The sequence below is a fragment of the Natator depressus genome, chromosome 1 (genome assembly GCF_965152275.1).
Source record: "Natator depressus isolate rNatDep1 chromosome 1, rNatDep2.hap1, whole genome shotgun sequence".
NCBI classification, from domain to species: Eukaryota; Metazoa; Chordata; order Testudines; family Cheloniidae; genus Natator; species Natator depressus.
In genome coordinates, this window is record NC_134234.1 from 138,555,444 (window position 1) to 138,571,833 (window position 16,390).

Genomic DNA, 16,390 nt, shown 5'->3' on the forward strand with positions numbered 1-16,390 from the left:
TAAAAAGACTTGAGTAATTAGTTATTTAAGTCAAATTTTTAAAAACATGAGGGCCTAAGTTTAGGCTCCTGAGTAGCTGGCTTGATTTTCAAAAGTACTGAGCTCCCATAACAGATAAGCTCTTAGGGATTCTCTCTATTACTATGTGTTTGTGTAACCCACACACCCCCTAGGTGTGGTGTTCTGTGCCATCTAGCGGGGGCGGGGGGGAAGGAGAAAGAAGGAAGAGAAAGAGAGAAAGAGAACAAGAAAGAGACAGAGGCTCTGCTCTATAGCCTTAGCTAGGAGCCAGTTGGCTTTAGAGGCTCCTGCACTAAGCTCCAGAGGTCCCAGGTTTGATCCCGCCCACCAACAACCAGGGTCTGTCAGCGTTACATTTGTACAGTACTTTTTTATAATGGGCCACTGACCTTCGATGTCTGGGTGCTAATGACTACCACCACGGTTTTCTTTTTTTTTTAAAAAATGACAGCAAGTACCTTTCCCGCTCTTCTCTCTCCTGTCTCTCCTGTTCTTCTTGTTCTTTCAGCAGACGAGCCTGCCGTCTTTTCTCTGCCAGAATTTTTGTAGCTTCTTCTGCATCAGTAGTTCCTGCTGTGAGCTTCCCTGGTGGAGCATTGTGATTCGTCAGGAAATGAAAAAAGCAGCACAGTACATACATATTATACTTTATAACATGTATTCAATAAGCATGTTATCTTTTCGCAGTAGCCTACTGTTTCCCTTTCCCCCATATCCACCTCACAAGTACTTTTTTATATCCTTCATGCACTGGAAATGTCTTAGGGTGGGGTCTTTATTTTGTGTATGTCTATAAAGTACCAGGCACTTTAAAGAGGCTGACACAGACCTAGAAATAAGATTAATATAAAAATAACTTCATTGTGTGGTGAAGTATTTTAGATCACAACTGCTGTAGAGATTGAGCAGCATCTTAAAAGAAAGAAGTAGGCAATATTTTCAAGTGGCATCCACTGTTGAGCTAAATGGACCCTGATCCTGCTCAGGCAGAGCCCAGTACTTCAGGGAAGTACCAGACAGAATAAAGGTAAGTTCTGAAAACCTGTCTGAAGTGTAAGGAGTGATCAAGGAGCTCATTTTTCTAAGGACCATTGACTTCAAATGATTAGCACAGCTGAAGCTGAAGCACCTTGTTAGCATGAAAAACAAAAATGAAAAAAAAAAAGGGGGGGGATGTTTAACTGACCATTTTGATACGAAGAGTATAGTAAAGAAAAAAGTTTTAATCCAAAAGTGGCAAGATTATAATAATAATTAAAAAAAGCCTAGACTAGGCTTCTAAATCCACACTTGGGCATCTAAATAAGGTGACCTGATTTTCAAAACCATGCACCCTTGATGACAATGGCTAACTTCAGGCTCTTATTTTTGAAAACCTTGGTCCATGAGATGCACTGATGGGAATCCTCAGTTTGGCCACCTCATGTTGCATTTTTATCATTAAGAGTTCATCCACGTCGCCACAGTGGAAATTATATAACTAGTGATCTCAATAGATACTCCAAACTTCAGATTTACAAGTAGCTTTAGAAAAAGAAAGAAATGCCCTTGTTTAAAAGTATCATGTACCAGCAGCAGCTTGAGATAGATCCTTGCAGCAAAACCCACCTTCACCGCTTTCAGTCTTTCCTGCAGAAGGCACATGTTTCTCAGCAACTGCTTGGCCCACCTCCTCCTCAGTGGAAGATAGCTGGGGTTTGTGGCTAGTGGTGTTCTCTTTCTCCTTGTCTGCTTTCTTTTTAGGAGTCTCCTGGTTGAGATTAGAGGTGACACGGTGCTTCACAGGAGATGCAGGATATTGTTTAACGTTTTTAGGAGACTGTGGATACGTCTTTGTAACTGTCCTGGGGTTGGGGAGGGAGAGGGAGGAAGAAAGGGAAAGAAAAGTCACACACACCATAAATTATATGTGATTTAGTAAGAAGTTCTATCTTAACAGATATTTGCTACTCCTTTCTTGTAGGCTTTGACACAGTATCTCAGACTATCAAGGAAATGAAATGTTAGCGATAAGGAGAGTGTGTTTATATAGAGATATAGAAATAGAAGAGTATGTAACTTACTGGCTTGAATTTATTGAATTTATTATATATACATACGTACATGCCCCACCCCACATGTCTAAAGATTTACCTGGAGTAGGCCAGGTTTGATCCAGATCACTCATTAAGTGCTTCGATCAGCATCATGCCTATCATAAACTGGACACTGAAAACTCAGGTATTAGAAATTTTTTTGTTGCACTGTGTAAGCAGTGGCAATGGTGCTGATAATGGATTTTGGGTAAGCACATGCCATAGATAGCTTATCATCATAACACTCTGTCCAAGGTGTGCTTTTTATGCTATTTCCTTAAAAATATGCACATATTAAAGAACAGAGATTACAAGGAAACAAACATGAATAAGAGGAAATACTATCTGTTATTTATATAGCATCAATAATGTGCTAAATACTTTAAATACTTGTAAAGTTGACAAAAAATCCTGTACAATTCTCTGCCTTAGAATACTGATGCAAACAGTTTATTATCTTTCAAAAAATATAAATTATATGAACTCCATATTAATAATATCTATATTAAGAGAGCATATATATATGAATATATATATTCACTTTGCACCCTTGAGGCTATGCAATTATGATACAATTTTAATTACATAATCACATTTTTCATATAACATAATAGAATATACAATTTCCTGTACCATAGTATAATGTTTTCTATAACCTTATTCATGGAGCTACCACCATAACCTTATTCAGGGAGCTACCACACATAGCAAATTTCAACAAATTATGAATAACTGAAAATAAATGGGTTAAATGGAAACCTTTATGCAAATGTATCTGCAGCTTGAAGTGATCAGACACTACTATAAGAATAGGATCTTGAACTGCACTAGCCAAGATAGAAAGTTTTAGGGGTTATCATCTCCATGTTTCAGGTCATAAATTGATCACCAGGAAAAGTTTCTTTCCCTCATGTTGTTTTGCACCATTAGTTGCGTTATTGTCATCTTTAATAGGCCACTCTCAGACCCAAGTCAGCTAGTCTGGAGCAGTGCGATCCAGGGAAGAAGAGGAGCTGCAGGGAGGCTGGACAGCAGTGCTGAGGCAATACAGCAGTGTGGAGACAAAAAGCCATTATGCCAATGCCCCTTGGGTCTCTCAGATTCCCCAAGATCCATGGATTTGGGGATAGACAGCCCTGAGCCCCCAAAGAAAGGATCAGAAGGAAACTGTTTTCACTGAGTTTCCATTCCCCTGCATGGATTACTCACACTTAAGGGAGTATTGGACCCTAAGAATACAAGGGTTGTTTTTTGAGAGAGCGAGCGCGCGCGAGCGAATGAACATTGATATGTGGAAATAACTTGACTAACTAGTTAAAGCTCTGGGAAGATCAGTACAATGCAGTTTTGGAATACCACGCCTACCCCTCCCATACAAATTACAGTCCAGATTTTGCATAATCATCTTGAACATAGCAAATAATTCAACAGACATCACTAGGTTAGATTTCAAAGTAGCAGCCGTGTTAGTCTGTATCCGCAAAAAGAAAAGGAGTACTTGTGGCACCTTAGAGACTAACAAATTTATTTGAGCATAAGCTTTCGTGAGCTACAGCTCACTTCATCGGATGCATACAATGAAAAATATAGTGGGGAGATTTTATATACACAGAGAACATGAAACAATGGGTGTTACCATACACACTGTAACAAGAGTGATCAGTTAAGGTGAGCTATTACCAGCAGGAGAGCGGGGGGGGGGGGGGGGGGAACCTTTTGAAGTGATAATCAAGGTGGGCCATTTCCAGCACTTTACAAGAACAGCAGGAGGGGAAATAAACAAGGGGAAATAGTTTTACTTTGTGTAATGACACATCCACTCCCAGTCTTTATTCAAGCCTAACTTAATTGTATCCAGGTTGTAAATTAATTCCAATTCAGCAGTCTCTCGTTGGAGTCCGTTTTTGAAGTTTTTTTGTTGAAGAATTGCCACTTTTAGGTCTGTAATTGAGCGACCAAAGAGACTGAAGTGTTCTCCGACTGGTTTCTGAATGTTATAATTCTTGATGTCTGATTTGTGTCCATTTATTCTTTTACGTAGAGACTGTCCAGTTTGGACACTGTACATGGCAGAGGGGCATTGCTGGCACATGATGGCATATATCACATTGGTAGATGCGCAGGTGAACAAGCCTCTGATAGTGTGGCTGATGTGATTAGGCCCTGTGATGGTGTCCCCTGAATAGATATGTGGACACAGTTGGCAACGGGCTTTGTTGCAAGGAAAGGTTCCTCGGTTAGTATTTTTGTTGTGTGGCGTGTGGTTGCCGGTGAGTATTTGCTTCAGGTTGGGGGGCTGTCTGTAAGCAAGGACTGGCCTGTCTCCCAAGATCTGTGAGAGTGATGGGTCATCCTTCAGGATAAGTTGTAGATCCTTGATGATGCGTTGGAGAGGTTTTAGTTGGGGGCTGAAGGTGATGGCTAGTGACGTTCTGTTATTTCTCTTTGTTGAGAACTACCTGTCCTGTAGTAGGTAACTTCTGGGTACTCTTCTGGCTCTGCCAATCTGTTTCTTCACTTCAGCAGGTGGGTATTGTAGTTTAAGAATGCTTGATAGAGATCTTGTAGGTGTTTGTCTCCTTTTCTTTTCACTCGGTTAGACTAACTTTTCAATCTGAGGAGGGACAGATTTCTCTATCTTCTCAACTAGCCCCTTAAGTTTATAGGAATAATTTTCTGGTGGTCAAAGCATGGCATCTCCTCTAGTCTGACTGTAGAAACATTTGTCTGGAGAAGGAGGGAGTGAGAAAGAGACTCTAGAAGAGATTTATTGGCCTTCCTCTCCTACAAGCTCATGGAGTCAGAAGGCCGAAGGCTTGGGGAGGATTCTCCAGGGGTGAGAGGAAATGGGAACCTGTGCAGACAGTGCCTCCTCATTCACATCCACTGCTACGATCTGTGGGCACAGTCGCCTGTTCTTGGCACAGCTGAGCGTGGGTACATTTCTGCTTTTTTACCTCTCAATTCTGTTCCCTCTCAAATATCTTAAATTAACTAGTCAAGGAAGAAGAAAAGGAGTACTTGTGGCACCTTAGAGACTAACCAATTTATCTGAGCATAAGCTTTCGTGAGCTACAGCTCACTTCATCGGATGCATAAAGATGAAGTGAGCTGTAGCTCACGAAAGCTTATGCTCAAATAAATTTGTTAGTCTCTAAGGTGCCACAAGTACTCCTTTTCTTTTTGCGAATACAGACTAACACGGCTGTTACTCTGAAACTAGTCAAGGAAGGACTGTCTTATTGAAAGACTTGGCAAGTTGACAGAAAGTTACAAAGAGCAAAGTCCTTTTTTTGTAACCTTTGCTTTACTTTAGAAATAAACTATCAAACATCTTTGAAGACTCTACTTAGTATTTAACGAGGAGCAATAGATAAACACTCTATATAAATTTTTGCCTGACTCAACCTTTAAGTTTCTCCTTATCCACTCCATAAATACAAAGTAAATTTGAAATTAGGCAATTTTACCTGCAAGACTTTCTATTGGATTACTATTGTATATTTACAATTACTATATTTAGAAAATGTATCCAGAAATAGGTGAGGAATTTACAGTTAACCCTAAGTGAACCCCACCATAAGAAGCAGCAATTAAGAGATATGCACGTTGTCATCTCTCCTTCCAACCTGTCCTGCTGAGCCATTCATTCGACAAAGGAAATGTGCACAAAAACTTGGCATTGCAGAATGGTGTGGAGGGCTATACAGCCTTGCAAAATCTGCAATACCACTGCGTACGAACAGAATGAAATGACAAAGTTTCTAAGTACTATGGTTCTGTTCATACAAATTTGCATTTAAAACCCTGGGCCCAAATTTTTGTATGTAAAACTGGAACTATCCAATTTTGTATGAACAAATTTGTCTTTTGCATGCACAAGTGACTGCACAAACATTTAAATCTCTTTGAAAATGTATCTCTCAGTGAGTAATTATATATGAATTCAATTGGACTTCCCCTCCCAGACTCTTCCTTTTCCACTGTTAATAACTGTATTATTTTCCCCACATCCTCCAGTATTGCAATCTTGGTGTCATGCAACTCCTATCTCTTCTCCCTCCACATATAGCCTGATAATTAATCCTGCAATTTGATTTTTAATATCTATAAAATAAAATGCTCCTCTTCCTTCTAATTAAAAAGACTGTTAAGTAAATTAAGTAATCCTTTAGCAGTGACAAAAAAGAAAAAGCATGGACAAGGGTCATCTACCACTTTGATTAGTACAACCTCTCCTTCATGGCATTCTGCTCCAGCCTCTCCTTATGCTGAAAAAGTCATGGGTTCTGCTACTTTAGCAGTGCCATGTGCCTTTTTGAATTCCTGCACTGGCTTTCCTTCAGCTTCCACCTCCTAACTTCTGATTCCCATCCTTATGGTGCTGTACAACCCTGCTCCTGCCTATCATTTGAATCTCTCCTTCAAACACAGCTTCTGTGAGGTGTTTCAGAATAGCACACAACATGAATTTAACTATTCTAAGGGTATGTCTACAATAGGAAAATAATTCACATTTAGAAACATGTGAGCTAACTTTTTTTAAACCTGAACTTTGCACCTAGCACAGACACAGTTTGAAAGTGTGTTCGCTGATCATGGTTGACCCTAGTGGGGAGCCCAGGCTTGGCCACAACCAGCTAACACACTTTTAAACTGTTTGTACTAGGTGCAAAGTCCTTGTTTAAAATCAGGTTATCAATCTGGGTTGCCAGGTTACCAGGGTTACCATCCCTCAGTCTATCCTTTTCTGTAGCACAGAAGATATTACTTTCCAACCAGATTGCATTCACCCTCTACCTCAGTTTCTTGGATCACCTTTTCCATTTCAGAACACATTTCTGGCAACTCTGTTTTAGGTGTTGTGACAGGAGGAGAAACAGTCATATAACTAAGGCGGAGTCATCACGTTTAGCATTACCACAGCAGTAATTATATTCTGATTAAGGGATGACAACAAGTTTATATTAAAGAGGTTGGTAAGCAAGGAGCCTAGTAATGAGCAATTAAATCTCTTGATCTACTTTGAGGACCAGGACAGAAGGCACCGCATACTACGCTGGAGCCAAAACATGAGGTAAAATGGTAACTTGAGCAATAAATCTCTCCACATTTTATTGTGTGGTTGTCTGAGGAGAGGAAAGGAGAACAGTGGTTGACTTGCTTTGATATTTGCTAAAAGCCAGAAGTAAAACCTATAACTCAACTGTAAAAATGACAATATTGCAGTGTGACAGAGGAACAGCAGTTCCACAAAATTTATATCAGCAATAAGAATCTGCATTCTGAAGTTTTCAAGTCCCACAGTAGGTGCCAGTCAGAAATATAGAAAAAGGAACATTGCTTTGATTTGATGGTTTTTTCTTTGCATTTAAGAGCACCGTAAATTGACACCTCTAGCATTCCTCTATTCCAAGATGCCAGGAGGTGTCATTATTTGAAGCAAGTTTCTCCTTTTCTCCTCTTTTTTTTTCTCTTTACTGAAAGGATTAACCCAAATGTCTAGAGCCCTGAGTGGATACAAAAATTTGTATACACATCTGATCTGCAAAACTTGTCTGCAGATATCCGCGGATTTGCAGGGCTCTACTAACAGCTCCACAGGTCACCGCGCAGTGACGCAGGGCTATGCCAAGCACCTGCTTCCCAACTGCCCTCCACTTCTCCTCAGAGACCTCCTGCCCTGCCACCCATGCTGTACCTCCTTCCCCACTCCAGGCAGGGAGACTACAATCCTGGGCCCTCATATACAGCACTGCCCTCCCAGTGGGAGGCTCAGACACCCCTACGCAGCTGCGGTGGCTCTAACGCATACAGACCAGGCCAGGATAGACAGTGGCAACAACTACTCTACTCACAGTGCCTGCCGTCGCTGCCCACTAATTTAAAAGTACAACCACATCTCTTTCAAAATGGCGTTTGGCTCTCTCCCTTCTGGGAGTTGTAGTTCACCTCCTCTGTCTGAGCAAGCAGGGGACAACTCCTCCCATATTGCCACATATTGCAGCCGGCTGCTGCGTGATTCAGAGAGCCAAGCTGGAGCCTGAGGGCTGGGTGACAGCCGCTCCATTCAGGTGAGTGTGTGATGCAGAGCCTTACACAGATACAAAATTTTTATCCTCATCTGAGCCATGAACCGCAACAATGGTCTGTGGATACAAAGCAGATATCCGTGGATTTGCAGGGCTCTACGAATGTGTGGATACAAAATAGGATTATTAGAAAAAAAATATATATAAAGCAATCTTTGGCATGATCCATACTTTCTTTCTTGATGGTTTGGTGGTGGTGGTTTTCTTTATTTTTTTTGGTGAACTAGAAACAGGGAATGCAATCCTAGAAGGAAGATGGAAGCTTAGGGTACTTTATGACTCATGAGATCAGGCTGAGAGAGACAAGAAAACTATATAGAAAAGGATCCTTTATCAATGACAAATAAACCCCAGGAGGAATTGGTAACACAGTAAGTTACCTGAATGTAAATACATGAAGCAGGGACAGCTGTGGAAGAGGCATTCTCCTCCCATCTACAGCATGGAATTTTTCTGATAGGCTAATTAACATACCCACCTTTCCTCCCTGTTCTGACAAACCTTCCTTTGGCAGTGTTCTGGGGGCAGCTGGTGGGGAAACCCTGTCAGCATAACTCTTGCTGTTGCTGTACTGACATGGCACCAGAAGAAGCAGAGCAAGGGCAAACACCAACACAGGGGCACAAGCCCTCCAAAGGGTCTGAGGATTCACTGGTGTTTGTGGGTCAACACCTGCCACTTCTAAGGCGGAAAAGATGACCCCCGCATGGCAGAAGAATGTGCAGGAAACTCCACAGGAGGAGTTCTGAGGTTATTTTAGCTGAAGCAAGGACAGGTGAGATATATGTCCTGTTGCACCAGAAGATTCATAAGGCTTCAAAATACACAAGAACAAAAAAATAAAGAAAATCTAAGTCTCTCAATATGTGCCAGTCAGAGGTCACGTCCAATTTTATCTAAAGGTAGTAGGGAAGAGAACAATGTGTTGCTTTAAAAGCCAGATTCACAATAGCTCATGAATTGGAAGACCATGCTGTAGTTTAGAAGGCTGATATTAAATCAGAAATGAATAGCTCAGACATCCTGTTTGTTTTATGTCCACTTTAATTCAAACCCAAGAGACTGCCATACTTTCAGGTTTTTCTTTTTGAAAGGATGCTGTCAGACTATTCTTTAGCATTAACATGTCTGCTTTTTACGGTTCATAATTTGTAATATTTTCTCAAGAGCCTGGATGCAAATTTCCCCCTATTGCCAGAGTTTGGTTCATGTCTTCCTTTCGTTCATGTCTTCCTTTCATTACTAACAGTTAAGATTAAGATTATGTCATGGAATCCGTGACTTCCACGACCTCCATGACATTGGGGGCCCTGCAGCTGACCAGCCACTGCTGGGTGGGGCGGGGCGGGGGGAGACCCTGCTGCAGCAGCCCAACTTCTGCAGACGGTGTGGGACCCCTGGCAGCTGATCAGCTGCCGTTGATCCTTGAACTGCCCAGCTGCCACTGCTGGCAGGGTCCCCCTTGCAGTGTCTCAGCCGCTGCAAGCAGCCGGAACCCCCTCCCCAACAGCTCCCAGCCATCGCCAGCGGCGGCAGAGGGACCCCCAGAGCTGTTCAATTTATTTGAGCATAAGCTTTCGTGAGCTACAGTTCACTTCATCGGATGCATCCGATGAAGTGAACTGTAGCTCACGAAAGCTTATGGTCAAATAAATGTGTTAGTCTCTAAGGTGCCACAAGTACTCCTTTTCTTTTTGCGAATACAGACTAACACGGCTGTTACTCTGAAACAGAGCTGTTCAGTGGCTGCAGGCAGGCAGGCAGGGCCCCCCCCCACAGCTCCCCAGCCTCCACTGCTGGCAGCATCCCCCACCCCCGCAGCTCCCCTGCCGCGTGCGTGGTGGGGAACCCCCCGCACCTTTGAGCCCTGCAGGGAGACCCCTTCCAGCCACTGGGAAATGATATCCCTTGCAGCTCCCAGCTGCGGGGCGGGGCGGGGAGGGGAGGGGGGCAGGTTGCTAGACCCTCCTCCCTCCGCATTTTGTCAGGGATGTTTTTAGTAAAAGTCAGGGACAGATCATGGGCTTCCGTGGTTTTTTATTTATTGCCCATGACCTGTCCCTGATTTCTACTACAAAATCTTAGCCTTACTAATAGTGCACGAACCAACACAGCTTTGCCTGGCTTTACTACTTTGTCTGAATATCCTCATCAGTTAAGTCAACACAGCTCTGAAACTGATGTGTCTCAGTGCCTTCTGTTAGCTGACTATCTCTGAAGCAGGTAAACTTTAAATATTGTAGATCCAATAATTAATATGTGGCTTTACTTGATTTCTCTCCTTCCCTCAGTCAAGACAATATTGGGTTGAAAATCAAGGTAGCATACCAAATGGATTAAAAACTGGCTAACTGATGGATCTAAAAATGTAACTGTTAACAGGGAATTAATCACTGAACACGGGTATTTCTAGTGGGGTCGTGTATGGATCTGAAACTTAAAAAAAAACCAACTGATTTCAATACCATTATGGCCAAGATCCTGCAATTTGATCCATGAAGATAGATCCTGAGCCCATACAGAACCCCTCCCACATGGATCAAATTGCTGGACTGGGCCAGAGTTAGTAAGCTTGACTGGCAGCAAAAATCTAAATTGGTTGAGCAACAGAAGCCAGAGCGTACTGGTAAACTAACACAGATCAGAAAAAAGAAGACAACCACCCAAGGAGAACCTTAATTGGGTTCACTTTTTCATCTTTAAAAAAAAAATATATATATATATATATATACACACACACACACACATACACTCTGTACATCAAGTGTCCTACAAGAAACAATATGTTACGAAGTATGAAAATTTGCAGATGCTTGAACAGGTTGGGGCCTGTCAGTTCCCAGGAGGACTATGGCTGGGCCCAAAGAAAGTCAGAAGAAATGGGGACTTGTGCAGACAGGCAGATCAAATGTAAACAGAGAAAAACTGGCAAGGGAACAATAATTTTAAACAGACACTTGCTTCCAGATACTGATCTGAGAGAGAATCTAATGGGCTGAACAGAGGACTTGGGGCCAAAACTTCTGCTTTCTATTCCTGGCCCTAGCACTGGTTCCCTCTATGGCTTAGGCCTTATGGCAAGTCAATTAGGGCTAAATCCTGCTTGCTTTACTCAGGCAAGTAGTCCCACTGACTTCAGTGGAACTTCTCACTTGACTAAAGGCAAGCTCAATGTGGCCTTCAATCACTCGGTCTATCCATAAAATAGGGTAATAATACTTATCTACCCACCCTTACAGGAATGTTATGAAAATTAGCTGATGTTTTCAAGATCTTTGAAGATGAAGAGAGCTATAAAAGTGCTAAGTATTATTGACCTGGGGAAGTATCTTGAAGGCGATAAACACTTAAAATAATCAATATCCACTGGCAACTGAGAAATTAAAAAGAATTCCTTGTTTTTGACAAGTTATCCCACTCTGTCAACTTCCCTGCCCATTAACAGACTTCCATATTAAGTAAGATTATCATTCTAAACTTTTCTGTGCTTCATGCCATTTCCTGACTCATCTGTAATTTCACACAACTTTGTATACTTCCTCTTGTCTTCTAATTAGTGTTCTTTTGGCATCTCCTTTATACCCCATTTTGCCTCATCATATTATCACTCTTTCATTCTTCTTGTACTCCTGAGGGAATTCTGTGCCACTGTGCAATGCAGAATTTTGAAGAAATTAATATGCATGCAGAATTTCCTTTCCCCCACAGACATGGGCTGCAGAGCCCAGCTCGCACATAGAAGACACTGCTGAGAGAGGGAGCTAGAGGGTTCCTGGCAGCTGCAGTTCCCCGCATGTCCTGAGGGAAGGAGACAGCGGTACGCAGGAAACTCCATGCAAGCATGGGACTGAGCATCAAGCTGTTTCTTCCTCTGGATCCCTGGGCTCTGGGGCAGGGGACGGTGTCTGGGCTGGGCGGAGGCACGGCTGGGCTCTGGGGAGGGGATTCAGGTATCTGGGCAAGGGAGGACCCCGTGGCTGGGCTCTGGGGGTGGTGGTGCAGGTATATTACCTTGGGGGGGTGGGGGTGGGGCGGCTGAGGATGGGCTCTGTGGGGGAGGGGTTGTTGGTGTCTGACCCCATGGCTGGGCTCTGGGTCGGGGGGAGGGTGCAGAGAAACAGGAATTGGGTTGTCATAGGGGTTTCTTTGACTCTACTCCTGGGGGAATTTGTGTGTGTCTCTGTATTGTTACAGACATATTTGTTGACAGGCATTTTGAAATAAATTATCAAAATAACTGAAACTGGTGTGATTATGTGGTGTTATTTTGACAACATTTGCAGAATTTTGCAGAATTTTACAATATTGTGTGCAGAATTTTTAATTTTTTGGTGCCGAATGCCCCCAGGAATATTCTTGGCCCTTTTAGTGGAACAAGCTTCTTTCTTTTAATCATTTCACTAGGTCTTTGTCCAAATGTAATTGTGGATGTTCTCATTATTCATATAAGTGTCTATTTTAAAAAATATCTAAGTTCTTGGTCTCAATCTTTTATGTTAACTAGTTTCATAGGTTAAAGGCATTGAAAAATAAAGTATTTCCTTTATCAGTTACAAGTTTGCTGCCTTTCAATTTCATTGAATGTCCCCTTGTTCCATGATATGAGAAAAGGTAAATCAGGTACTACTATTCTCCCACTCTGTACCATTCATTAGTTTGTATCTCTTGATCATGTCCCTTCTTATTTATCATCTCTCTAAACTAAACATTTTCATTGTCTACTCATCCAGAAGTGTTTCCACGTTGCTACTCTCGCATTCCTGAACCTCCTCTATTTCTTGTATATCTATGAGATAGGATGATTGAACTGTTAAGGAATACCATCATTTAAGAAATACCATCATTTTTATAATATTTTTGGAATTATTTTATATCCTATCAACTAATTTTTGTTTACATTTTTGACTGCCGTCACACACAGAGCGGAAGTTTTCCCTGAACTGTCCAAAATGATGCTTAAAAAATTGGGTCCTCTGCAGAGTTGCCTTTTCATTCTTCAATGTTACATGAATTTGTCTCAGTCCAAATTCATGTGACGCCAACATTTGGAACATACAAGTCTTTACTGTATATTTAAATATGATATTTGATTGTGACCCAGAATGGAAACATGAATTAAGAATGTTTTGTGGCTGAGTGTGAGGGGTCTTCTGGAAGGTACAAGATGTGCACCAATACAGGCTATGTCTCCACTGAAAGGCAGGGGTGTGATTCCTTTGCTTATGTATACATACCCGCACTAACTCGTGAGTGTAAACAGCAATACAGCCGTGGTACACTGGAGCAGCAATAGCGGCAGCGAAGGCAGAGCTGAGCCATACTGAGTATGGCTCAGGAGGATTTGTGCTCGGCATGGCTCAACTGTGCCTCCGCTCCCGCTCTTGGTGCTACCCTGGTTACACTGCTGTTTATACTCATGTTAGCTCCATGAGAGTTAGCACAAACGTGTCCACACAAGCAGGTGTAATTCCACCCTTAGCTCGTAGCAGAGACATAGCCACAGTGTCAAAGGCTAGACTGCTTTTGGAAATGTCTCCATGAATTCTCCACACTATTTTGTCTGACTAACACTACACTTACATGCACAAAACTCTTCTGATAAGAGGCCATGCACAAAAAGTTTGAAAGAGAGGGAGGGTTGGGTTTTTGTTTGTTATTGTTGTTAAAGATGGGTGTGTGTCAAACTGGACTCATGTGGCATCAGCATGTGGCAAGGTTAAAAACCTTTGTGCTAATTAGAAAAAGGAGATCATATCATAGATGGATGAGACTGAGTTATGAATGTTCCAAGGGGCACAGAAAAAAATGGGTAAAACAGAACTGTTCTAGGGAGTCATCACCTCAAACACAATAGTACACTGACCTAAAGAAAGAAAGGATCAAGCTATAAGGACGTTAAGGATAAATTTCTTTAGATGAAGGGTAATAAATTTGTTTGTGGACTGGACTGCCATGGTCAGCAACAGAAACTGCAACATTAAATGTATCAGAAAAGGAGTAAGACTAATCTGTAGTGTTTGTACTCTTGCCAATTTCTTTCTTTAGAATAGAGAAGGATGGGTTTAACCCCTCTCCCCCAACACACACCCCCAATTTCTATGCTACATAACTAAAGACAGGCTAACTCAACCGATTTAACATGAGCTACCAAATGGAAGGCTAACACCAATCAGTTCATGAGTGGGACTAAGAAAGATGAAGAGAAATGTTATCAGACAGCCATTAACACAATAATATATAAAAAAATGAGAACTCAAATTAATCTGGATTTTAATCAAAATTTCTAAGGAAGCCCCTGAGCAGTTAATGGTTTTCCTATGGCAACAGGGACAGTCTCAGAAAGTACTGAAGCAATGAGAAAATATTCATACTTCGGTGATGCAGATCTTTTAGACATGCTTGCAGGAGAATCAGATCTTCTCAGTGGGGATCCCACGCCAGATGATGAAACAGGTGTTGTGGGTCGCTTCTCTCTCTTTATCTTTTCAGTCTAGAAAAAGAAATTCAGGTGTTTTTGTTTAGCTTGTAGTTAAAAGCAATGCTTCAATGATACAGATAGTTTATTAACACAAGGACATATAAACAGATTTGCATAACATTCACATAAAATGGAAGTTTTCTAAATCCCAGCATACAATTGAACTGCAAGATCTTCTTCAATACTGTATATGCATTTTTATGTCTTGCGCACACAGTATATGCTGCTGCAAAAATACCTTTCAGGCTATAAACAAATACGTATGGAGCGGTACAGAAGGGTACTGCCCCCGTTGGAGCCCGGACAGCATTGGGTAGAATTTTCAAAAGCATTTAAATCCTACTGACTTCCACAACTACACAGACATGTTGTCTCTCTCAGTTTTTACAAGAGATATGGCACTGTCAGGGATTTGGCAGAAAAGTTGAGCTTTTGTTCTCAGATGCTATGCAGTGACTAGGCACATGCAGGCTAAGTTCAGTTTCCATGCCTCTATAGAAAATGTACAGTTGTCAATAGTGAAAATGTTGAATAAATTTCACTTAAAATTATATATACAGAAAGAAGTGAAACTTGACAGGTATAAAGTAGTGATACTCTCAATACATTAGGCAAGCTACCGGAGCAGGAGGGAAATTTGCCAATTCACTAGTAGGGTGGTTTTATTTCTAGCCAAACACTCTCAACGGTGGCGACATCCCATTTGCCATGCAGCTGTAAACTCAGTCCCAGAAGTACTGGTTTCACAAGACACAGCACTTCCAGAAAACATGTTTCACTGCCAGAAATGTAGATTCCCTGAATACAGAAGTGTCATTCCAACTAATGCTGGTTCATAGAGGCTACACTGCTTTCCAGGAAGATATTAAAAACCTGCTGATTGGCAGGTGAATGGAACCAACAAATGGACATGAATGTTTTTCTGCTTTCTGTTCTTAAAAACAAACAAACAAAAACCATATCGTACAATAATGAAACACAGCAACTAAAAGCAACATAACTTTGTCCAGGAACACAATCAAAACATGTTCCAAACCCACCTGTGTAACTTCAGCTGCAGTTGCCCCTTTCATGGTATCAAAAGTGGAAGCTGATGCCACCTTCTTCCTTTCTGCACTTCGGGTGAGGGAAGGCTTGTAGGGAGATTTAAGAGGACTAGCTGGTGCTACACGAGGACAGATATGGAATACTAAAGAGTTACAGTACAATAGCAAGAGCAAAGGGGAACAGACAAAGTAGGGGAGAGGAAAAAACAGCACAACTTTGTTATAACATGAGACATGGCAAACAACATTTTTAAAGATTTAAATAGATATTTAAATCACATTAAATCTGTGCCTTTTGCATATGTGCAGAATGGTCTCATTTACCAAAAATGCTTTCACTAAAAGCATTAACATAAAACTAAGAGCATTTTTAAAAAGCCCATAAAATACCTGAGCACTAAAGTATCTCTCTTTTACCCATAACAATTCTGAATAACTTTGCAAATACAGATTTCGTGATTTCCCCCCTCTTCTGAAGAGGGCTGATCTCCTTTATTAAATATGCATAAAAAAGATTAACAGGATAGCCATAGCTCTGTCAGTGTAGACAGTGCGAGGTCTCTATCTGTCAGCCTACCTACTGCCTCTCAGGGAGGCGGATTAGCTGTGCCAATGGAAGAACCCCTCCGACTGCAGCAGTGAGTGTCTATACCGAAGCACTACAGCAGTGCAGTAGCC

The 16,390-nt window shown here is 41.6% G+C and overlaps 1 protein-coding gene across 5 annotated transcripts in view; it reads right to left on the reverse strand.

The window, feature by feature from the left end:
- Positions 1-16,390, reverse strand: part of LOC141996124 (eukaryotic translation initiation factor 1A, Y-chromosomal) — a 158,905-nt gene that overhangs the window by 16,763 nt on the left and 125,752 nt on the right. For 3 of the 5 annotated variants that reach the window (XM_074967942.1, XM_074967924.1, XM_074967959.1), the window contains 4 exons: positions 15,707-15,855; positions 14,560-14,678; positions 1,630-1,865; positions 480-606 (listed from right to left, as the gene is read on the reverse strand). In XM_074967942.1, coding sequence (XP_074824043.1) covers positions 480-606; positions 1,630-1,865; positions 14,560-14,678; positions 15,707-15,855 — 631 coding nt within the window. The remainder of the gene's footprint in view (positions 1-479; positions 607-1,629; positions 1,866-14,559; positions 14,679-15,706; positions 15,856-16,390) is intronic. The other 2 variants (XM_074967951.1, XM_074967931.1) reach the window with 1 other exon arrangement.